We start from the raw sequence: 22,555 nt of genomic DNA on the forward strand, positions 1-22,555 counted from the left end.
GGAGGTGGGCGCTGGGAGCAGGGGGTCAGGCTGGGGAGCAGAAGGGTCACCAGCGAAGAAAGGGAAGGAAGCGCCTGAAGAGCGCTGTGAAAGGAGGGGTGCTCGGGAGCGGAGCCCACCAGAGCCGCCTGCTGCAGCCGTGCTGGCAGCCTGCGCAGGAGGCCTCTGCAGGCAGCAGAAGACCTTGCCACAGGTTTCATGGATGCAAAGAGAATGCAAACAGCCCAGTGAAGCGCCTGATCACCGTTCGCTGCCAGCTGAGGAGACTAAGCCAAGGTCAGGAACGAGTTGCCCTCGCTACCCTTTATCACATGCAGAAGCAAGCGAGCGCTTCAGCCATCGAACGTCAGACGCCACTGTGTCCCTTCCTGCCCTTCGGGCAGTCCCGATCTTGCAGTTTTGGCCAAGGCTCATATATAGTGCTGATGAGTTTCTGAGTCTTTGGCAAAGCCCTCCCCTTCGCACAAGTGGCTGTGATGCTATTTCCGTGTGTGATCAAAGTTGTATGCTTCAGGGTATAAGTCAGCTGGGACCAGTAAGAAATTCTGCACAGGGAAAGTGATTGCTTCTTTGGCTCTGTCGTGCGACAGGCACATAAAGCGAGAGTGAGAGCACCTCCTCCAGAGCGTTGGATCTCAGCCCGTGAGGGACAGCAAACTGAATGGGTCTGTGCTTAAACAGGTGGTTACAGCTAATCCTGCGTTCAAATTGCTGCCTTCGCTAGAAAAAACAATATGATCTTCCACTTTGCAAAATGCAGTATCAGTCGTCCCTGCGTGAGCAGGGTTGCCTTTCAGCTACCAGATTAAGGCACATCAGCTCTCATACTCTTGGCCCCAAGGATGTGATGTGGCTAACATTTACATGTAGCCCTACCGACTAGGGACCACGGGCTTTACGGGGAGAGAAGCACCGGAGCCTGGTGTGGGAGCCCACGCCACCGGAAGGAAGATGCTGGGAGCGCGGGGGCACCCACGCAAGGCTTAGGCAACTGAAGGGCAGATGTCTTACAGCTCCCATCGCCGTGGAGCATGTGATACTGGGACCTTTCCTGCTCCAGCTTGTCTGGGACCTGTTTAATGCTGCAAGGGCAGATGGTAACGGACTAAGTGGGGCGTACTCTGCCCAGCTCACCCGTGCAGTCCAAGCTTTGAGGTGCCAGGGTCGCTCTACAAAACGGAGTTAAACAACTTGCAAACTTCTTTGTCTAACACTGAAGCCAGAAGATTCACTGAAGGTGAGGTCCAAACAGGCCCGCGCTCAGCGTACGTTGAGCTGTCTGGCATCCAACCCTTATAAGTTACCCCTATGCAACACAATAGCAATCATTTGTAACCACTAAAAAAACCCATACTTTTTCCTCTTTGCCTAATATAATTTCTGAACCCTATCCTCACAGCTTCCTTTGGTACAGAGCATAGTAAAACTGTATTGCACACATACTGGGAGATTTCTGTCTCGCAGCCATCTCTCCTGACACCAAGCAAAAAGGAATTTAATTGGCATGTGAATGTAAAGGGAGGCAGGTGTTGCTGTACGTCACCCCTGAGAGTTGATGCTGAATTAAGAGGAACGCTTTTCTAGGTAGGATCAGAAAGGTTTTTCACTGTCCTAACCAGAGCTGCCCCTCCGAGCTTGCGCGTCTCTCTGTCACCAGTTCCCGGGGCAGCTCGTGCCCTTTGCTTACCGTCGCCAGCGGTACCGCGGGTGTCTGCCGGAGCTCCCGGAACGGCATCCCAGCAGCCAGGCAGGGCTCGTGTCTGTAGTGACTGCAAATTAAAGAACTAAGGATTCATTTGAAGGTAGTTTGTCAGTCCTGGTTATTTCATGTCCCACTCTTCAGTCCCCTGCTCAGGTCCTGCCTAGGAGCTCTCTATGGAAAGAGGCACACACAGAAATGATGGAAGGGCAGGAAAATCAATGAATAACAAGGAAATATCTGGAGGCTTGGTACGCATCTACAAGTCTGGGGACTCTCATGTTGCAGAACGGCCTGGCTGCCAAAGCAAGGATGGCATCGTAAGAACTGGCCAGGACCATGTAAGTAATATTTGGGGAAGCTATGGAAAAGCAAATCTAATCAGCCCAAAGCCTTTTTTTTTCCCCCCCCTGTAGGAATCAAAGTCAATTAACAGCAGCACAAAGAGACCCTCCCCAGTTTCAGCCCCGTGCAAGCTTTTCGTTCTGGCAATTTAGCCCAAACTTCCGTCCTCCTACATCCCGTTTAGCCCCGCAGTCTGTCACAGGGATTTGCTGTGCAACTGCGTAGGCATTAAGAACCGTGCGGAAAACCAGCAGCTCAGAAAAAATCAGCACTACAGGCATTTTGCATCACTTTGAACTGCACAAGCCGCTGTGCTGGACACGGAGCTGTAAGGCCCAAAATGCTTTCTCCTGAGTGAGGAGAGAGTGCCCTGATCCTAAGTTGCCCCATTGATCACCTGAAACCCTGGGGCTGTGTTTCACTGATAATTCAGGTAAGTATCCAAACGAGAAGGCTCTGTAACGAGTGTTGGCTCCTGCCCATAGATGCACGTAGGTCTGCGGGTCCGAACTGTGCACGCACGAACACGCTGTGCTGTCTGGGCTTCAAAGACACTGAGGTCCTTTGGCTTTGTTTTTTTCTGAAAAAAATAGAGAGACGATGCTCCAAAGCTATGATATAAAAGCCCTTCCATGAATATACATTTTTTAATGTGAGAGTTGCTCCACTTGGAATTGCTGAATATAAAATACTTTGTGAAACGGAATTACGCGGTACGATATGGACGGTCGCCCTAGAAAGCACCTAAGGAAGGAAGGTGACTAGTGGGGCAGCAGGTCGCGCGGGGCTCCGGCGGGCGGGGTGGCGGTACGCCTGCTCCCCGCCGCCCGGCGCTGGGCCCGCGCCCTGCCTGCCGCCTTCGGAGCCCCGCTTTCGGAGCCCTAGCGCAGCCGCTGCACCTCGCTGTTTGACGCCAGACGTAGCGCCAGCTGGAGGGCTAGCGCTAATAATTTCCTCCTGAATTGTGTATTTCTCATTAATAAACATTTCCGTGCGTGCTGTTTGTTTACACGTTGTACTTCTGTGGTGTGAGGCAATGAATGAATGGGCCGGGGGCGGGGCCGGGGGCGGGGCCGGGGCGGGGAAAGGGGCGGGGCGGGGCCGGGGGCGGGGCCGGGTCAAGGGGCGGGGCAGGGAGCCCGGAGCCGCGGCGGGAGCCTACGTCACTAGCTGTGTGGCAGGAGGCCCCGCCCCCTCGGCCCCGCCCCCGCGGCCGCCGGCAGGTGCAGCCCCGGGGCGGAGCGCCCGCCTCGGGGGCGTGGCCTCGCAGCGTCGCCGGCGTGGGCGTGGCGCCTAGCCTCTCCTCGCCCCGCCCCGCCCCGCCCGCCGGCCGTGACGCCGCCGCGCTCCCGCCCGCCCCCGCGGCTGCGCGCTGACGTCACGCGGCGGCGGCGGCGGCGGCGGTGATGGAGCCGGGGCAGCGGCGGGCGCAGCGGCAGGCGGCGGCGGCGGCGGGGCAGCCGGGCCGCGCCTCCCTCCGGCCGGTGAGTGCCCGCGGCGCCGCCCCTTCCCCCGCTCGGCGGCGGCTGAGGGGCGCCGCGGGGCCCGGCCGGCGGGGGCGGCGCGGTGCCGCCGCTGCTGCTGCTGGGCGGCCCTTTGTTGGCGGGGACCGGCCCGGCGCGGCGCGGCTCGGCGGGGGGCGGCTCTGCCCCGGGCTCGCTCGGGCGGCGGGGCCCGGCCGAGCTCCGGTTCAGCCGCTCGCAAGGCTGGTTTTCGGAGACGGGGCTTCGCCGGCGGAAGCGGCAGCGCGCGGAGCGGCGGTTTCCGAGGCTTTCGGGCGTGCCCCGCCGCCGGGCCTGGAGCGGGAGCTGTCCGCCGCCGTAGCGCTGGCGTGCAGCTGCTGTCAGCTGTGGCACCAGGCGTGCCTCGTATCGGCTAGCAGCGCGTCTGCTGGCCGGGAAATCGCGTGCGGTCTTCTGAGGTGTGATTAATGAGAAACGCAGGAGCTGAAGGTGGCTTCTTCAGGGACGGGAAACCGAAGGCGTCAAGAGCCAAGTGGAAGCACAGAGGAGGAGGAGAGCAATGTAGCTACGCCTACACCAGAAGCAGCACCTCTCTGCTGCAGCAGGTTGAATCAAATGTTTCCCGGAGCTGGAAGCCTTAAATAACAAATGCATGGTCTGCAGGAGTACCGACTGCAATAGCAGCACTCTGAGCGTGAACCGGTGCATGAGGCCGCTTCTGCTTTTGGGAAGCAAATGGCACTGTCTTTACTTGCTCAGTGCTGCCCCAGTCTTCAGCAAGATTTACATGTTTTTGGCTAGTTTCATGAGTAGTCAGCAGGAAGATGTTCATCTCCAGGTAGATTGTTTTTCCCTGTGGAAAGGCTAGGAGGTGAGGAAAGCTGTGTGTACTGGTCAGGAGGGCTGTACCCTGTATTTCAGTTTGTGCCTGTTGCCTCTTGTGCAGCCACTGGGCATCTCTGAGAAGAGCCCAGCTCCGTCCTCTTGACACCTTCCCATCAGATATTTGCACGCATTGATAAGACCTCCCCCTGCCCCGCCACCAGGCTTCTCTTTTCCAGGCTGAACACGCTCAGCTCTCTCAGCCTCTCCTCATAGAAGAGATGCTCAAGGCCTTCGTGGCCCTTAACTGGAGTCACTCCAGTAAATCCCTGTCTGTCTTTCCTGCGGAGCCCAGCACTGGATGCAGCACTCTGCACGTGTCTCACCAGGGCTGAGCAAAGGAGAAGATCCAATAAGTAGGAGCTACATCTGATTGAGATGCAAATGTTTTTCAAAGCAAGTCGTTGGAAGACTACTGATTTGAGTGTGTATTTAAAGAAAATATTTTCATGTAAGAGGTACTTAATTATAACCCATTAGCTAAAAAAAAAAATTTAACAAGTCAGCGCCTGTTCTGGTCCGCCAGTTAGTTTGGCGCCTGTCAGTTTGTGAAACTGATGATGAGTTTTTACTGGGGGGACTGCTTGTGACTTGTATTGGAGTTGGGCAAACCTCGTAGTAGCATTTTTGCCTGGTCGCTTAGAGAATGCTTTTTGTACTTCAGAAATAATTAGTGTTGAGAATGTTTCTGGCTGTTTCAATGAATTTTGGCTTAGAGTTGTAGGAGGAAAATCTTTCTTCCCCTGCTCCCTTCGCCCAGTGTATTTTCCTGATGTGGTATGTTTGTCCTCAGCTTGTTTCAGAGTTGTCATCTTCTAATGAAATCTGGGCTTTGGGAATTGGGGTCAGAATCTGAGCTATCGCTCAGATGTGAGCTGACTGTTTGGCTTCCCCTTGATGGAGCTCAAGTCTCCTTACCTCTGTAATATGCCTAGCAGTTCTCTCTCCTGTATATTCTCAAAGGTGATGTGAGAGCTAATTAGTGCAATATGCCTGGATACTGCTTGATGAACTGGTACTTTAAAAGAGAGAAGATATTACCCTTCTTGATGAGCGTGAGAGTTTCTTTAGAACTAATAGCAGACTCATGTTAACTGTCTAGGGCATGAGAGATGAACCTATGTCCATGAAGCAAAGAGTAGTTGTCCATGATGTAGCTCTGTTTTTGTAGGGCTTGGAAAGGAACTCCAACAGTCAAAAATCTGGAATGCTTCCTCAAATACACTGTTCATAAGCTGCATTTCATTTTTCTTCAGAAATGTTATTTAGTTCCAGTTCTGGAATCAATATGAGGCTTGGCTTTAGGAAGCTCATTTTATGACAACATCTCTTAGACCTACCTCTTATTTTCTGCCTCAGTGGGACTTGTTAAGATGACTTGTTTGGTACAATTCTAGCAACTTGGCACAAAGTTTAGTGGTTAAAGCAGCCTCTTTGGAAAAAGTGAAGATAAGTGAATGAAGTGTAATGTGAAAGGTAGCGGACTAAATCACTGGAAGTGACTTATCAGCACTGCTAGCATGCGAGTAGTTTGCCATGGTTTAAATACTTAATTTAAAATTCTTAAAAACTGTGAACAGTCAAAATAGTAGATGTCGTCTCAGCAGAGCGACCTCATTCTTTAAGCTTGAGTATGAGCTCCAAATTCTTAAACTTGTTCTTCTGCCTAGGCAAGTTAAAATGGTCAGTGAACTTGTGCGTGAGGAGAAATAGTAGTGATTGTATGAAGTTAGGATTTGCCCTTTTTGTGAAATGAAATTTCTGTATGCTTTTGGGAGCAGTTTATGATAATACAAAATCAGCAGCCTTTTTCGTTACAAAGAAGATTCCTACTGGTGTACCAAAAATACAAAAAGACTTTACCATAATACCTTTGAGCAGCTTTAATTGGGAACCTAGATTCTGCTGTGCTATGTGAAATAAAAACACAGAATAGGCAGACTCAGCAGCAAAGAATTTACATTTTAATAAATTAAGCTCAAATTAGAGAACTTCAGAAGTAAAGCTGGTGCTGTTTTGTTACTGATCAGATGTTAATGGTGTTTCTTACTTTGCTTGTTCATTTTGGCAGGTTTTTCTCCTGTGCAAGGAAGCTTTGTTGCCAAGATTTAGTTTGAAAATGACCTACGCTACTGACTGCGGCTGTCTACAAATGTAGAAGACGACTAATCGCATCTCCCCCCTCCCCTGACTGTTCCATTTCCTATGGAATTTATGGTTCTAAATATCTTTAAAATTATATCTCTACTGAAGACATTTGGATTATAACTGTGAGCATATCTATGCAAAGAGACAAACTAGCCTGAGTAACTGAGGTACGTATGTCCACTATCACTTATAACAAACTGATAATCAAAATATGCTGTTGAAATTGGGAATAAATGTGTTAGTTGGGCAATGAAACTTTACAAAATCTGCCCAAGAGTGGCAAGTCGCAAAGACTTATAAAACTATGAGATCTGAACAGAACACAAGTTCTTGAAGCCTAGGATACCCCTTTGCTTTAAGTAAGCTATGTCTATTCTGACACACCGGGGAAGAAAGGAAGCAAAGTGGGAAAACATATGGGGAAGAGAACTCTAGTATGCATTTTTTAGATACAAATTGCTAAACTATGAATAGTGTTGTAGATTAATGGACTATGCAGATGTGCAGTCAGATGTTATGAGCGCCAGAATATCCAGCTGGCATTGTATGAAAGTTGGCCTTGTTTGGACCTGCTCTAGGAATATTTGGAAGTTTTATTTCAGAAGATACATAACTTGTATTGTATGACCTGAGCCTTCACCCCTCACACCTTTAGTCCTTAAGTGCTTCCAAGCTCTGTGAAGCATTACTTCTTCCAAGGACTTGACTAACATTAAGTAGTCATTGAAATGCCCCTGTGAGGCAATGGTGACTTAATTATTTGGTAGAGGAAGACGTAAGCATTCAGATGAAATTAGAAGATGTGTGCCTTGAAGTGGAGAGCATAACCAGGGTTAGAAGTGCAGTAGATCTTGCTTATGTTCCTGTGATCTTTTGCTGCAAATATCTTAATCTACAGTTTATTTCAAAAGTCTTAAGCATTTGATTTTTGAAATATCTACTTAGGAGATAGGAACATACCAACTCACATAAAGCAGAAATCTCATAGAGCAACCTGCCCATAATGTACAAGACCACCAGAACTGAGACCTTGTTTTGTGACAATCTATGGAACTTTGTCCCACCCAGGTAACAGAGATGGAGAAACTTTGCTCTTAAAGAGTTGCAGAACATCCAGTAGCTTGCCCAGTCGTATTTTACCTTAAGGTTTCTAGTTATATTTTCATATCAAATTCCATACCTGGAATGAGGGGATCAGCTAATTTCCTCTCTATGGGTCTGGAAGAAGCCAGTATGCATGGATATTATCTGCTGACTCTCCTTTCATAAGCTGCTTAAACATGGCTATTCTTTCTCTGATACATGTGTTCATGCTAACACTCGCTGGCAGTGACAGTCTATCAGTTCATACTGGTTACAGGGGAAGCTAGCCAAACACGTTTCTCTTTTCTAGAAGACTGCCTGTTCATTAGCTTTTTTTTTTTTTTTTAATACAGAGAGAGAGAGAAAACTAATGTGCTGAAAGCAGATACTTGATGGAAGCATACATTACTGTACGCTGTGTATTTAGTAGACACAGTCTTAGAGCTTTGATTCATGAGCTCTGATGATTCAGGCTACGATGCTACTGGAGGACCCGACCTTACCTGCCTGCTTTAATGGTGTGGTGTTATCAGTCCTGTAGCAGGAAGGGAAAATGAACAGTGTCTGCAAAGCTAGTGTAAACAATAATTGGCAGTGAAGTGCTGTGGCTGAGAAGTGGACTGTTGTCTTGTACTGCAGTTGCCTTTCTCCTCGTGCTCCCCTACAAGCTGAGCTAGCATCTGGGGGTGATAGCTTGTTAAATCAGTTAACGTAGGCATTGATATTTGGTTATGGTAGTACGCTGACATGGCATTGGGCAGAAAAGTGTTTTCTCTTCCTGGGAAGTGTGGTTTCATGAAAACTGGAGAAACACACCAGAGCTTCAGGAGTAAAATAATTTGCTGAGCTGTGAAGTAACATCTTAGTCTATGTTTTAAATAATCTACTAGGGACTTGGGTTAGGGGTTTGTATTTTGGACTTCGTAACCCAACTATTAGGGTGCCGTTTTTAGCCATATATAAATAAATAACGGACTCTGGAATTTGATCAGTCAAAATCAGTGTGCCTGTTCCCCCAAAAAGGTATAGTTTTGCAAAAAAACTTTAATTGAACTGAATTCACTGAGTAGCTCTGTCTGAAAATTGGTAGATATAACTAGATTACATTTGTCCTTGATTGCATATCCCTAAGCAAGTTGTTAAGCTCTGTTTCCCTATCTATAAAATGAGCTTGATCTGCTTTTGTAAAACATTACATTTCATGAAAAGCATTATTTAAGGGCTTTATTTGCAATAACTATAGTTTCTTTTTTCAAACTCATGTGAATAAAAGTGAATATTAATGTATGGAATAATAAAGAATTTGAGTATAAGATATAGTTTTCTTTGTCATAAGAAATGATCTGAAAGGTGAATTGTCTACACTGGAGAAGTTTGGTTCTAAACCTGCTCTGAAAGCTAATAAAAGTTTTCAAAGAATGTTACAGGGCACTGAGATGTTGAGACAAATGGTAATGTCATTGGTTCAACTTCAGTGACTGGTTATGATAAGAATTTTGCAGGTATCTCATTATATTATCTTCAGAGATTAAGTTTGTCAATTTTCAGTATTCTCAGATTTGCAAGAACTAGTTGGTCTCCCTTGAATTATTTATCGACCTGTTATTTTTTGTGCAAGTTGTGTTGGCTGTGTTTTTCCTGGAAGTTAGTTGTCATGGTGATTATCCTGTTGGCAAATAAATGTGCTGATGATCTGCAGGTGTACTGGTTTGGAGTATTTGTGGAAGGAATGTAGTCTTTTCTGGGATCAGTAGAAGTACTAGAATTTAAAGCATTGGTAGCATTCACCTGTAGAGGTTTAATGTTTGTAAACTACTGCCTGTGTGAGAGAAATGAACCTGGATCTTAACGCTTTAATGGATAGCAGTAGTAAGGAATGATATCACTTATCCTGTTTGTAAGGAGCAGTGATTGAGTGCTTTAGTCAGTCTGAGGTTGAATAATGGTTAAAGTTGGAGAAATGAAAAAAGGGGCAACTTTTGGTCAGGATCTGTTGTGACTGAACTTACCCGACTCAGTAACCTAAACGTCTTCCTGCTGGAAAACAGCCCTTTCAAGAAGTGCGGCCTATGCCTGCCACGTGATCCTTCGCAATGTAGGGCTTTAGTTGGGGATAACCTCTAGCTCCAATCTTCTGCTTCCCTGTTGGAGCTTGAGCGCTATTCATGTTGTGTCCGAGCACTTCTGTTTCTTTTCAGCCCCTTAAAGCCAAGGGAGTAAGATACGCTCAGCTGGGAGCGTGTCTGATGCCAGTGCTGCAGGAAGGCAGCAGAAGTGGGAGCTGCAGCTCTCTGTGAAAGCCCTGCGGATCTGTGTTTGCGAACCCATGCAGAGAGTGCAGGGATGCACACGTAGGCCTCTAAGTTGAGATATGCCTGTGTAGCTGCTAGAGGAAAGTCCAGGTTGATGTGACTCAGTGGGCAGTACCAACATTAAATTCTCTGCTGTGAGAGCATGAACTAGATATGCCAGCCTTTCTTAAGAGGAAGAGTTTGATTAGAGTTCACGATGAATATTTGCCTGCTAGGTCTGCAGAGCAATCCCACAGTACAGTTTGCGTGTGGTGAGGGGGTGGGGAGGCTGTGAGAAATTGCTGCTTGCTGGTCTACAGGGACGCGGTACAGTTTCCATGCTGGTGGAAACACCTTTGCTGAGGTGTTGATTTTCAGATGGTTTGCTCTTCTGAAAGAGTAACTGGGTATTAAATTTTGGTTCTAGTTTAACAAAGATTTTTTAAAGTGTTTCAGGTGCAATTCCAGTTTATGAGAGAAGGAAAAAGTCTGAACTGGCTTTTGGTTTGGTGTTGGTTTGACTCCTTGATGAGTGTTTCAAGCTTTCATCGCTTAAAAAAAAAATCTGCTCTAGTCAAGACAGTCTGAGAAAACATTTTTTTCTGAAAAAGCAAAGTTTGTATGCGAGTGTCACGAGTAACAGTCCCAGAGCAACACTTGAAACCATCCAGTAGTTCTAAGATCAGCTTGGATTTAACCCCTGTGGCCCAAGAGATGCCACTTCTAAATGCTCAACTCCATGAAACTAGAGGAGTTCACGAAGCTAGTGAAGAAACATGCTGCTTTGGAGTTCTTCTGTTCTGGAATCCGTCGCTTGCCAAGAGTGCATCCATTTTCATTATACATTGCAGTAACGACTGAATTTAATCCTCCGCTACTGAATACAGGCTTCCCATACCTTTCTCTGAAGGTGCCTTGTGTACTCTCAAATAAGTTTACTTTTGAAACCTTGAAATATTAATATAATCAGAAAAGCCAACGAATACTTCTTTAGAGAAGAGTCAGATGTACTTTTGGTTGCAAACTGAAGAGTTTAGCAGCAAACTAAACTTTTTTTCCTTGCTCCCCTTGCTCTGGTCCTGAAACTAGGCCTTTTTTTGTTTTGTTTTGATGGGGGAGGGTGTCTCTCTTTTTTTTTTTTTTTTTTTCTTTTAAACGTAGATTACTTTAATGAGCTGAGTTAGGGAACTGGGCAAACAAACCAAGAAAAGAGAGGGAACAGTAACTTGCAATGGAGGAGAAAAAAGGGAACAGCAACCTTTTACTAGTTGGCTGCTGCCAGTTTGGACTCATCTGACTGTGCCCCAAGTTACTCTCTATCTTAAATATTTTCAAAAGAAAGCCTTGGTAATAGGGTATTTGTAGGTAACTAATGGACAAGCATTTTTAATTCCGATTACATTCTTAATTCCGCTTGTCCTTATGGTTTAGAAATAAAATCTCATGACTGTGGGAATTCAGGCACACAAGGAAATACTTGCATTAATTTAGCTGAAGTGTAAGCTTCTAATGAGGTATGCTTTTTATCAAGGAAGTAAAATCTTTCTCCAGCCTTTTTTATCTGGGTTTACTGAAATAAAGGAACAGCACAAACTTTCACTCAAAGGGGGACAAACTCAACTCATTATTCAACTATCTTAGTCATTTCTTATGATTTGTGTGTGTGTGTGGAGACAACAGCAGTCCAGCTTGAGGGGTGGTTTGAGCTACGTATGAAGCTGTACCAACTGAATGTATTTTGGCCTTATCTTAGACAGTCTCTGCTGAACACAAAATAAAACAATATGCTCACACAGAGAATGGCTATATGTACCAGCAGTTACGATACTTGGAGGAAGTTCTTTGCCTCCCTTAAATGGGCATTAGCATTTTTTAAAATGCTTAATTTTTTAAAAAAACTCCAGTAGGTTGCTGTGTGACCCACTCTTGCAATCTCTGACCTGCTGTTTTGAGGCAAGGTTATTAAGGAAGTGCTGGTATATAACAGCATGGGCTTTCTGTTCTGTGATCATCTTATGTAAGAGACTCTAGGAAGATAAGCCTGGGCTTCAAAAAGAAAAGAATTGTCACTATTTCTAACTCTGTCCCATTGCTTTGAGGATGGCAACTCACATCTGAGCTCTCATGCTTTATTCATGAGAATGCCCAACAGCTGTATGTTGGAAGGAGTCATGATTTATGTCTGAACCCTTCTAGTTCAGGGATAGCTTCTTATTAGCTCTGGCAGATAGTGATAGGAGCCTGGATTGTCATTGGATGACTCTGGGTCTTGTGTTCGCAGAGTAATTTCATCTGCTCTCTGATGAGTGATATAGTTGGACTGTTCTAATACCTAAGCTAGTTTGTATAGTTCCTTACAACATTGTGGCCCATAGTATGGGTATAGCATGCATGCCTGTGCCTTAGGCAGAACTTAACAAGAAAAAAAAAAAAAAACCCTTGATTTCTGAGATGACCACAGAACTTTCCTACTGTCTTACATCCTGGAATGTGGATTTTTTTCTATTGGAAAAGATAAAAGGGAATAGCTGCTTGGAGTGAAGTTTCTCCATTTGTACTTCTTCCCTGGGCTAGGGATCTGGATTACTTATGAGATGGCTTAGGAAAACTCATGGTTTGGAGGCATTCTTGTATTCTGATTTTTGTTTCTTATTAATTCATGTTGTTTCACTGGCTGAAGTGTTTTGTCCCCATGTTTTGCATCAGGATTGCTATATAACTGTCGGTCTGATTATCCTTGACTAGATGGTCTCAACGTTGGATAACTGCAGTGTTCAGAGGGGGCATGCTTGAAAATAGCAGTTGATGCATTTCTGTTAAGCAGCTGCATTCACTACCGCATGCCTTTGATATTTAATGTCATGATGTGCCATGAAATTTTGCTGACTTTAATGCCTGAAATGGCACCCGAAAAGAAATGTCAAATGTTCTGTGGTAAGAGTCATAACAAATTGCAGCTGAATTTATGCACATCCTTTGATAGTGGAGAGTAATTGATAGGCATTTGCCAACAATTTGATGTGAAAAATGTTTGCTGAAAACTGAAGCCTCCTAAACAAGTTTGATATTAAATAGGTTCGATCTTAAGTTTCAAAACATCATTTTTCAAAATGAAAATGCCTGAGAAAGGGCCTATTAGGCAATAAACGTAAAGATTATTAATTTATTTTGTGACCAGATGCAAGAATTGAGGAAAGAAGCAGCACTGCTAGTACTAATATACTGCTTCCCACTGGGAGGCTTCTTTTGGAATCAGGGAGACTAGAGTAGCCTGCTCACTGATGTCCCTATGGATTCCCTTAGGCAAGCCCAATTTCCGTATACCAAAATGGCCGAGGTAACTACTGTCTTTGTGCAGTTGGATGTAGAGGTGGATATTAAAGAGCTAGCATATATGTATATGTGACTTAGCTGCGCTGTGTTTGCACAGTTTGAATGTTGTCTCCAGGAAGACTTAGTTGGCTCTATTAGAAGAAAGAGACCGCTGAGCATCAGTATTTTTATTACATATCACTATGTAATCTGTAGTTCGTTTTTAGTCTCTGAAAAGCCTAAGCGCAAAAAGTGTAGCCCTTTACTCCTTCTAAAAGTATTCTCCAGACTAGTCAGCTGAAGTTGAATGGGTCTGACCTTGCAGTGAAATATTTAGTCTATCCCTGCCAGGAAAGGTGATTAAAAGTAAATTTTGAACATTGATCATACTTCTGGTATATCATAGCTTGCACTATAGTATCTCAAATTAGTGCACAAGAAACAAAATAAACTTCAATGTACTTAGGCTGCTGGTTCACATTTAGTGAACAAAGCAGGGAAGTCACAACTCCTGTGTGATAACAGTTGCATTTACGGCTAGCTCTGACCTCTGTTGCTGAATCCATGCTTTTTGCTCTAATCATGAGTTGTTGCTACTTTGGGTGCCATGGAAAGCTTTCATGCAACGCTAAGTTCCTCTGCACTAAGGAGCTGCGTAAACGCTTTGCAGAAGTTGGGCAGCATGCCTGTGTACTTCAGGAGAGGGGTTTGACCCTACTCGGGCTGTGTTCCTGAGGCACAGGGCCTGCTTGCCACTGTTTCTACCTGACAGGGTACCTCAACGCTCAGTTTTGTTCCTTGTCTCAGACTGTGCTTGAGCTACCTGAAGTTTACAAAAATGTCTGTAGTGAGTTTAGTTTAAAATGCATTGTGCCTGTATCCTATTTCTGTCAGCAGCTGGTAGCAGATTAGTAGGAATGAGCGTAGAGAAGGTGTGGATAGGGTGGTCCAGTTCTGGTAGGTCCTTCCAGCCTCTGTCAATTGTTGGCTGAAGGACTCCAAGCTGCATTTAATGACAATGGAGCATCGTCTTTGTCTTTGTGGCACTGGAAGGAGGCACTTAATTGGAACGACAGAGACGCTTAAACAAACCAGTCCCAGATTAAGGCCATTACTGTTATAGTAATATAATTTGTTAAGAGTTGTACTTAATTAAAACCTCCCTGGATCAGTTCACTTGAGGGAAAGATCAAGAAGGAAATTTGTTTTTTGAAGAGAGGATGAAACTGTGGTATCATGAATATGAAGAACAGTTTGGAAGTTGTGAAGCAGTGTAAACCATCAGTTTGTTAATGGGTCCTGTTAACCTCTAATCAGAATTTTCCTGTCTGGCTTGCTTTACCTCATGTTTTAAGTAATAGTAATGCAATGAGGTGTCAGGTTTTGCTGCCTCAAGCTGGCATGTCTAATGACCATGATCTTCAGTCAGAGAAGAGCTTTTCAGGTATCCTTCTCAACAGAATGAGGGGGAGCTGTCACGTGAGATGCGTATTGTTTCTTTTGAGTCCAAGTTTAAGTCTTTAAAGAGTGGTTGAGGTACATTGTTTAGAGCAGATATGTTTAAGAGCTGGGATGCAGTATGGGAATAGTTACCAGTGTTTTGGATTAGTGGATTGATTTCCCCCCTCCCCCCCCCCCCCCACAAATTTTGGCAATGAATATGGCTAGGGTTAGTCTTTGTAAATTGTTTAAAGTCAAAGCTTCTACTTGTTAACTCATCTGATGCTAAATAAGAGTGGAAAGCTTTCGTATACCTGATACCAACAGCTGCAGAAAACGGTCAGAAAAGCATTGTGATTTTGCTGAGCCAAATGAAAACTTCTGATCTATCTTTTAGTCCCAGTAAGCGAAGTCAACAGTGCTGAAAGATCAGAAATTGCACTGGTTTTGAGTCATCAGGGGGAGTATTTTACAACTTTGTGCCAGGTTAGTTCTACTTTCTTCTTTTGCAAGTCACTGTAAATATAATACATTTCAAAATTCAGAGCTAAAAGCAACTTGTTAAAACCACATGTAGCGTGGGTTGCTGGTAGGTGATATCTTTCTTTGCAAGCCTGTTAAGTTAACTTGCTTTAACCCTCTCATATAACTTCAAGTCTGGAATAAAGCTTTCTTTTAGAACTGGAGGTGCTAAATCTTGCCAACTTCTGCACTGGCATTGTCACATAGATGAATCTGCTAGGAGTTAAAGCGACATGCTCTCTTCTTTTTTCAACTAGCATGCTTAAAAGTCTCTAATCTTCAGTATTCTGAAATAGCTGTAGTGCAACCTTTTGTCTTCTCTTGGCAAGTGGAATGAAAATACCCGTATTTCCACTCTTTGTGCTTCACTTGCTCCTGACATTTGAGTCAGCTTTGACACATTGGAAGTGACAGCGTCTCCTGGCAGATGGACAGTGAGGATAAAAGCAACTTTGCATGTGCATACACGCTCTCTCTTGCTCTCTCCCTATTTATCTCCTGAAAAGATACTGCAAAAATCTCTGGCATGGCCTGATGATTTATTTTTCCAGAGGCTGGAGCATCTGATCCAGATAATGCAAATGTTAATAGCAAAAGTAAGTAGTAGGAGCGTAACTGCTCACAGTTGAGGGATTTGAGATGTTGCAAGGAATGAAATCTGTTCTGATGAACAGTTTTGTGCAAGTGAGGAAGCTAAAGAAATTGAATAATTCCTTTTCACCTTTGCATGTATATAATTACTTTAGTCTTTCAAGGCAGGCTTTTTTCATTACTATACTACTCATGGCTTCCGTCTATGGGAAGAAATACTTCCATAGCTGGTCTCAGCCATATAGATGAAGCAGTTGCCCCTACAGCAGTGAAATCAAACATTTTATGCTACTGTATGTCCCTGCAACAGTGGCAACTGATTAAAGCCACTTAAAACAGTTTGTTCAAGCAGTAAACTGCAGCTTGTTTTGAGAAATAGTACTCAGCACCTACAGTTGGATTTAAATGAGAAAGACATGAGTATATACTGTTGTAGCAGTTTTTTTGTGTTATGGACCCAGTAACACAAGCTTGGAGCTTTCCTCGTCTCTGAGGTAGGAGGAGCAGACTGTGCTAATTGCTGCGTTTTCCCAAATTATCACATGTCTCAAGTCACATTCACCCCTTTGTCTTCCTCCGGGCTGTGGGGCTTTCAGCTTTCCTTTCATTTCCGACCCCCGCCCCGCCCCTCTTTATCCGTAGTGAGCATGCCTCCAGACAGCCTAGATGGACCCAGCTATTGCTGCCCGTTTTGGAGCTGTGCACCTGGGACTGATTTATCTATGTCACTGTTTTGTCAAGGACTTGAGCAGGGAAGACAATCACTTTACCGTTTCTTATGACTTCACTGCCTGCCAGAATGTAGAGAGATAAGTCGCATAATATTAAAAAACCTCAACTAATATGCAGGTCTTTATTGTTCATCTCATCAGTTGTGAGCTGTGACTTCAGACTGAGTATATGCAGGCATCTAATGAAAAATGACTTGTTGCTATTGGTTATGTTAGCCAGTGTCTTATCTCTGGCTTGGAATCCCGGGCTGTTTGTGCCTTGTTTCCCTATATCCTGAGCTCTTTCCTTTGTGGAAGACCCAGTGGTGGGATTTCGCACTGTGGGGTTGAAAAGGAGCAACAGGGGGGCACAAGAGGATGGAAATTCTGTAAAATGTTGTTTCTGTCATATACTTTGCATTGTGAGAGACCAGCCTCAGATCCCTGCCTGAGCTGTGGCTGCAGAGACGGTCCGCCCAGGTGCCCTCCAGCGAGGCAGTCAATTCATGACATGCAGCTGAATGGTTTGTGGAACATATAAATGTGGTTGTAACCTTTTTTTCTTCAGCAAAGAACAAAGCTGTTCCTGAGGAAATACTGTAGTTTGGCTTTCCTTTTGGTATGGTTTTGAGGAAGAGTGGGTGAGGATGTGGCTTTTTTGAAACAGATCAGGAAATAGAGTGCAAGTGTCAGCTCTTGGTCATGTGTTGGCAAACTGCACAGCTGTAGATTGCAGTCTCGTGTAACTTCTTTCACAGTATACGTACTTTTGATAGAATGTATAACATTAATTTTTAATCCATCTTCTTAAAAAGAAAGACGTACTAAAAGTCAATTTTTCTTTTTATGTCTAGTAAAACAGTGTTTATAAGAGTTCTTTGTATATACAAAGACCCATCACATTTGTTTTCATTCTAAAATGCTTGCAGGCTTCATTTTTAGCATTGTCTCTGAACCTTTAAGTCCATTCACAAAAAATTATAGAAAACGTATATATGTGAGCGACTGTGAATACCAACAAATCAAAAGGTTCTAGTTAAATCTTTCTTTGATCTAGATTTAAATTTCCTGAGGCACTGGCTTTATAACGTGATGGAAAATAACCTGTGTCTAGTCTTTGGCCTTGTCTACTTTCTGCTCATAAGCAAATCGGAAGGAGGCAGCAGTGAAACAACCCGTCAAAATGGCGTTCACCTTACAGGGGTAAAGCTTAAGTTTGATTCTCTTCTCCAAAAGCCTTTTGTAACCTAAAGGTAGCTGCTTGACCTTTCTGTGTTTGGTTCTCCATCTGAAACCTAAAGAAGTAATTGTAACCGACTATAATGTGAGACCGTTCCAAGGGTAAATGCATAGACTTATTCACCTGCTGTGGTAATGTAAACGTGTGAGTACTTTATGTAGCTAGGGAATTCATCAGGGTGGAAGAAGTGTGTTGAATTTAACCTGTGCTTTTTAAAGGGAAGAGCAAAAAAGCTGTTGAACTGAGGAACCAGTGACATTGCCCCACAGTGAGACTATTATGGAATACCGGCTCTAGAAGCAGCTGCGCAGTCTTGAAAATCTTGTACTACGTTTACAGGTCTCAAGCTATAGACTCTGAAATATATCACCGTGATTTTCATGTGATGTTTGTGGCCAGTGTTGTAAACTGTGAATGGTTAAGTATTTATACTGCTGCATAATTTGTGATTTTGGAGAAGTACTGACCTCTGCTTCGTGGCTTTGATCACTGAATTATTAGAATGTTCACAGATAAGCAGAAAAGATTGCAATGGGAGTTAGTTATAATGCAAAGCAGTAGAAGCACTTTTGAAAAGCAGTCATGCCTTTAAAACAGTGCCAGTTCCTAGCAAACAGGGAAAATGACCTGATCTTTGTTATTTATGTCTAAGGTCCTTACCCTATAAACTCCTAACCTCCCACAAGGGCCTCTGGTCTTCATATTAGCAGCACTCAATGAGCAGTACTTCTTGTATGACAGCAGTGGTTCAGAGATTGTGGTGGTACTGATGATGCTTCGCTCTTAATATGTGTGATTAGGAAGGTATTTCTTAAAAAATAATTAGAAGGAGCAAGGTATCTTTTGCTCATTGAGTTTTAGTATCTGTTAATCTGTGTAACTTGAGTATAGTTTTCTCTTGCCTGCAGGATTAATCTTTGAGCTTCTAAGAGCGTAAAACTGTGTACATTAGTTGTGCTGGTCAGCAGTATTGAATTAGGAACGAATTGTTTCAACAGGAGGTGAATCTGAGAGGAGGATGGTGTTGAAGAGTCACCTCCTGGCATGTCTGTGAACGTGTTACTCTTGCACAGTAGAAATGTGAACAATTAATGGATGCGGAGGTAGAAGCGGTGAATACATTTTGTTGTGCCAAAGCATAAAATGTTCTGCTGATCAACCTCTGAAATGACTTTTGTTGTTTTTTTCTTAGTGGAGTGATCTTGAATTTTCTTTGGTATTCATACAAGTAGCCTGTGGTTTATTTTGTAAGTTGTGGGACTACTAAATAAGGAGCTGATTTATAGTGCGTATGTCAGTTGGCTTAATCCTTTTACAAAAGGAATAGTTAGCTACCTTTATACAATTCAGCACCTTGCTGTTTTAAGTATGAATTGGCAAGTGAGATCTCTGTACAAACTGCCTTCAGAGGAATCTCGAACACTTTACTATAACGTTTTACTAAAGTGCCATCACCAGTATTACTGTGTTACTCCCTTTCGTCAGGTAGCTGTTTTTAGCCAGTTTAACCCAAGATGTCCAGTCTCTCATCCTGCACTTTATCCGCCCAACTGTGCTCCTGCTGAATCTGTGGTTTGAGAAGGGAGATGAAGGATAGCACAAATGGCATCGCTGAGCCGACTTCCTTCTTGACTTCTAGATAACGTCGTGAATAGGTTGGAGGCTTTAGGGAAACTGTTAGACAGAAATCAGTAAAACCTATTATTATCCTAGTATCTTGGTTTTGTCCTGAAACACTGCACAACTGGCTTAAAAACTGGGCTATAGATCTCTTGCTCTGCCCTGTATCCTTGTTCCTGTTGAAGTGGCAGTTTCTCTTCATCCGGTACCTCCTGTTTTGCTGGACTGCATGGTTTGGGCTCCCTTATCCAAAGCCCTGTGGATGAAATCAGTGAATTTCTCAGGGCGGGCCACCTGCCGCTCCTTCCTGGTTTATCAAATAGAACTGCCTTTGGGCTGTTGCCCTTTTAGGAAAGTCTGAGATGCAGAACCTAAACTGAGATATGGCTCACGTTACAAATACTTCAGGCAGATTTTTTCTTCTTCTGCTAACCGTACTACTGTTTAATTTGCTGAGTCTTCCTGTTTTTGTCTTTCAGTTTGCTCTTTCAGCCACACTCCATTTATTTGCCTGCACTGAGTAACTTCATTGTTAGGTTTGTGGCCAGATGGGGGGCAACCGTATAACTTTTGTCCCTTGTTTTTCCCTTGGGCTTCACTAGAATTCCAGCAAATCTTTTCTTATGTGAATTTTGGAGGAGTAGGGGGAGTTCTGTCCTGAAAACTACAGGTATCCTTTCCATTAAAGATAGTATTGATTTCAGCCTTTAAGTTTTTTCCATGTTCTGCCACATCACCTACTTTGGGTTTAGTTATTTCTTAAATAACTTTTTATTCCATTCTTCCCAATTCTCCACTGTGACATTTTAAAAATTGTTCTGTCATAGTATAGTAGCTATATATACACCTGTTTTTCTAGGTATGTGTAGTCATGCCACTATCCAGTTGTTCTTTTGAGTCAAATTATAAACTCTATTATCGTACTCTTCCTCTTTGAGTGTTCTCCAAACTGCAACCCCTAGAATTTTACACCCATTCCGGTTTCTCCCAAGTTCCTCTTTCTTACAGGATTGCTTGTAAACACCCACGACTTCTCTTCTTATTTGCTCTGCTGTCAGTATCTGACAATGATACTTTAAACATGTCTTAATCCTACTGTGGACTTAACCTGCTTGCCAGGGTTCCCAGTTCCCATAGTATGTTGTTTTCCAATATGTGACCATTGCCCATCTAGTCTTTTTGCTAAACTGTTTCCCTTGATGCAGAATCCTTTTTGAGTTGAATTTCTAAAATTCTGGGCTTTCTCAGGGCAAGTTGGGCTCTTAATTTAAAAAAAAAAAGTCTTTCTCTTGGGGCAACTAAAAAAATGTATTTTTTTTTGCCAAACAGGAGAAATGGTAAGCATCTACTGAAGATCCCTACTCGCTGTAGGCTACAACTCCATGATGAGATGTTAATCTGAGCTTTTTATGTAATAAAACAAATACAGGAGTTCTTTAGGTAATTGTACTTGAACATTACTGTTAAGGGCTTGAAATAAGCAAGTGCTGCACAAATACTAGGTATTTGAAATGTTCTGCCAAAAGGCAGAATCTTTTGTGTTTTCTTTTATTGAAAACAGTGTTTTTTTTCCTTTCCCCATTTCTACAGTTCTGTACTGTTTGTGTCTGTAACAAGTACTCACTCTGCAAAAGTCACCCCTGAGCTGTGTTTCAATGGTAGTTTCAGAGTTGTTTTTACTTACAAATAATCATATTTTTGAAGGGAATTCATTAGACTGATGCATTTGAGTCACTGTTTACTTGAATACAGTTTAACCAAAATCTAGTGGGCCAAGATCTCTTCTGACTTCTGATCTTGATCTTAAATACTTGAAAAATTCCTGAAATTTTCATGTTATGTAGTGTTTGAGGGAAGTGATTATAAAGAATGGAAAGTAACTGTTCTTCCTTGTAGATATTCCTGCTTGCTGGTGCTGTTTTGCTCCAGGCATACTTGATTTATTTCTATCTTCCCCTTCAAATTCTCTTTAATATGTGTATGTAGCATTCATGCTAATTAAATGGCTCTGCAATAGAGGTGTTACACTTGTAAAAACTTAAGAAGGTGGCTAAGGTTTTGTCTGTTCTTCAGCAGTACAGGAAAGTGGAGAAACTTCAATCAGACCAGTACGGTAGTTTTCCAAAGTTCAGAAAAAAAATGGAGTTTCTGACAGAAAATGGGAGAGAATTTGTATTTATCTATGAAGGCTCTGATTCACAAAGGCGAAAATGTGAGTAACTGTCATGACATTATGTCTCAAAGCCAGTCTCTGGGGCTCTGGAAAATGGACTTGTGCAGTGTAAAGGCTGGGAATTGATTCGAGTCAGAAGCATCTGTTGACCTACAGAATCTTACAGTGCCGTAGGACATCTCTACAAAGACCTAACTGGTAGAAGCTTTTATAGTAAATCATGAGTAACATTAAAAAAGAAAATTAAAAAAAAAAGGTAAGTACAATGGCTATGAATTTATGTTAGCGATACCTCACACGTTAATGATACTTTGCACACTGTGCCTAACCCTCCACTCGTACTGTTGTAGAAATGCAGTTTCTTCTATGTCAAGACCTTTTTCAAAAATACCTTCCTTCATCTCCTCTATATCATTTTTTTGTAATTTCTTTATATTTGCTGTCATCACTTCCTTCTTCATATTCTAGCAATCCTACTTCAGTGTTTCTAATTAACATTTTCTTTCTCTCCGCTGTTTTTCTGGAGATGGGAATCTGAGATGTGTAATAGTCAAAAATCCTCCAGTTGTGCAGTGTTTTGTAGTACTCCACTGAGTGCTAATGTATTCTGAAGCTTGCTTCCTTTTAATCCTGCAATAAAATGTAATAAATATGGATAAGAGCCCTGAAATATAAAGTCCTTTGAAGAGAATAGATGCATTTTGGAGAACAGTGGTTCAAGTTATCCCCTGCTTTCTGTGCCCGGCACCCAGGGGAGGATCATCTCTGTTGGTAAGATGTGCTTCATACTGACCTCTTAATGCTTTCAGCATTACTGAAACCATCCAGAAGAGTTTATGATGGATTTCCTCATATTTAAGGCATTTCCTTTTGGAAGCTTTAACTGATTGCCAAATTCAGTTTTCATGAAGCCAAGATCATAAGTAAAAAAAAACTTTGATCATCCATCTCAAATTACTATTAAAACCCTTACATACACAAATTTTACGGCATTAAGGAATTAGCTACTTCTGTGGTTCGTTTGTGGATTGTTGCT

The 22,555-nt window shown here is 43.4% G+C and overlaps 1 protein-coding gene across 6 annotated transcripts in view; it reads left to right on the forward strand.

Moving 5' to 3' along the window:
- Window positions 1–3,420: 3,420 nt before the first annotated feature.
- Window positions 3,421–22,555, forward strand: part of TMCC1 (transmembrane and coiled-coil domain family 1) — a 126,070-nt gene continuing 106,935 nt past the window's right edge. For 4 of the 6 annotated variants that reach the window (XM_068960437.1, XM_068906703.1, XM_068906711.1 and 1 more), the window contains exons 1-2: window positions 3,421–3,528; window positions 6,461–6,704. Coding sequence is in view for 1 of the 6 variants with exons in the window: in XM_068906702.1 (XP_068762803.1) it covers window positions 21,486–21,558 (73 nt within the window). In the remaining 5 variants the exon portion in view is untranslated. Of the gene's footprint in view, window positions 3,529–6,460; window positions 6,705–21,470; window positions 21,559–22,555 lie in introns of those variants that run through there. The other 2 variants (XM_068906702.1, XM_068960438.1) reach the window with 2 other exon arrangements.

Source organism: Struthio camelus, chromosome 14, assembly GCF_040807025.1.
Source record: "Struthio camelus isolate bStrCam1 chromosome 14, bStrCam1.hap1, whole genome shotgun sequence".
NCBI classification, from domain to species: domain Eukaryota; kingdom Metazoa; phylum Chordata; class Aves; order Struthioniformes; family Struthionidae; genus Struthio; species Struthio camelus.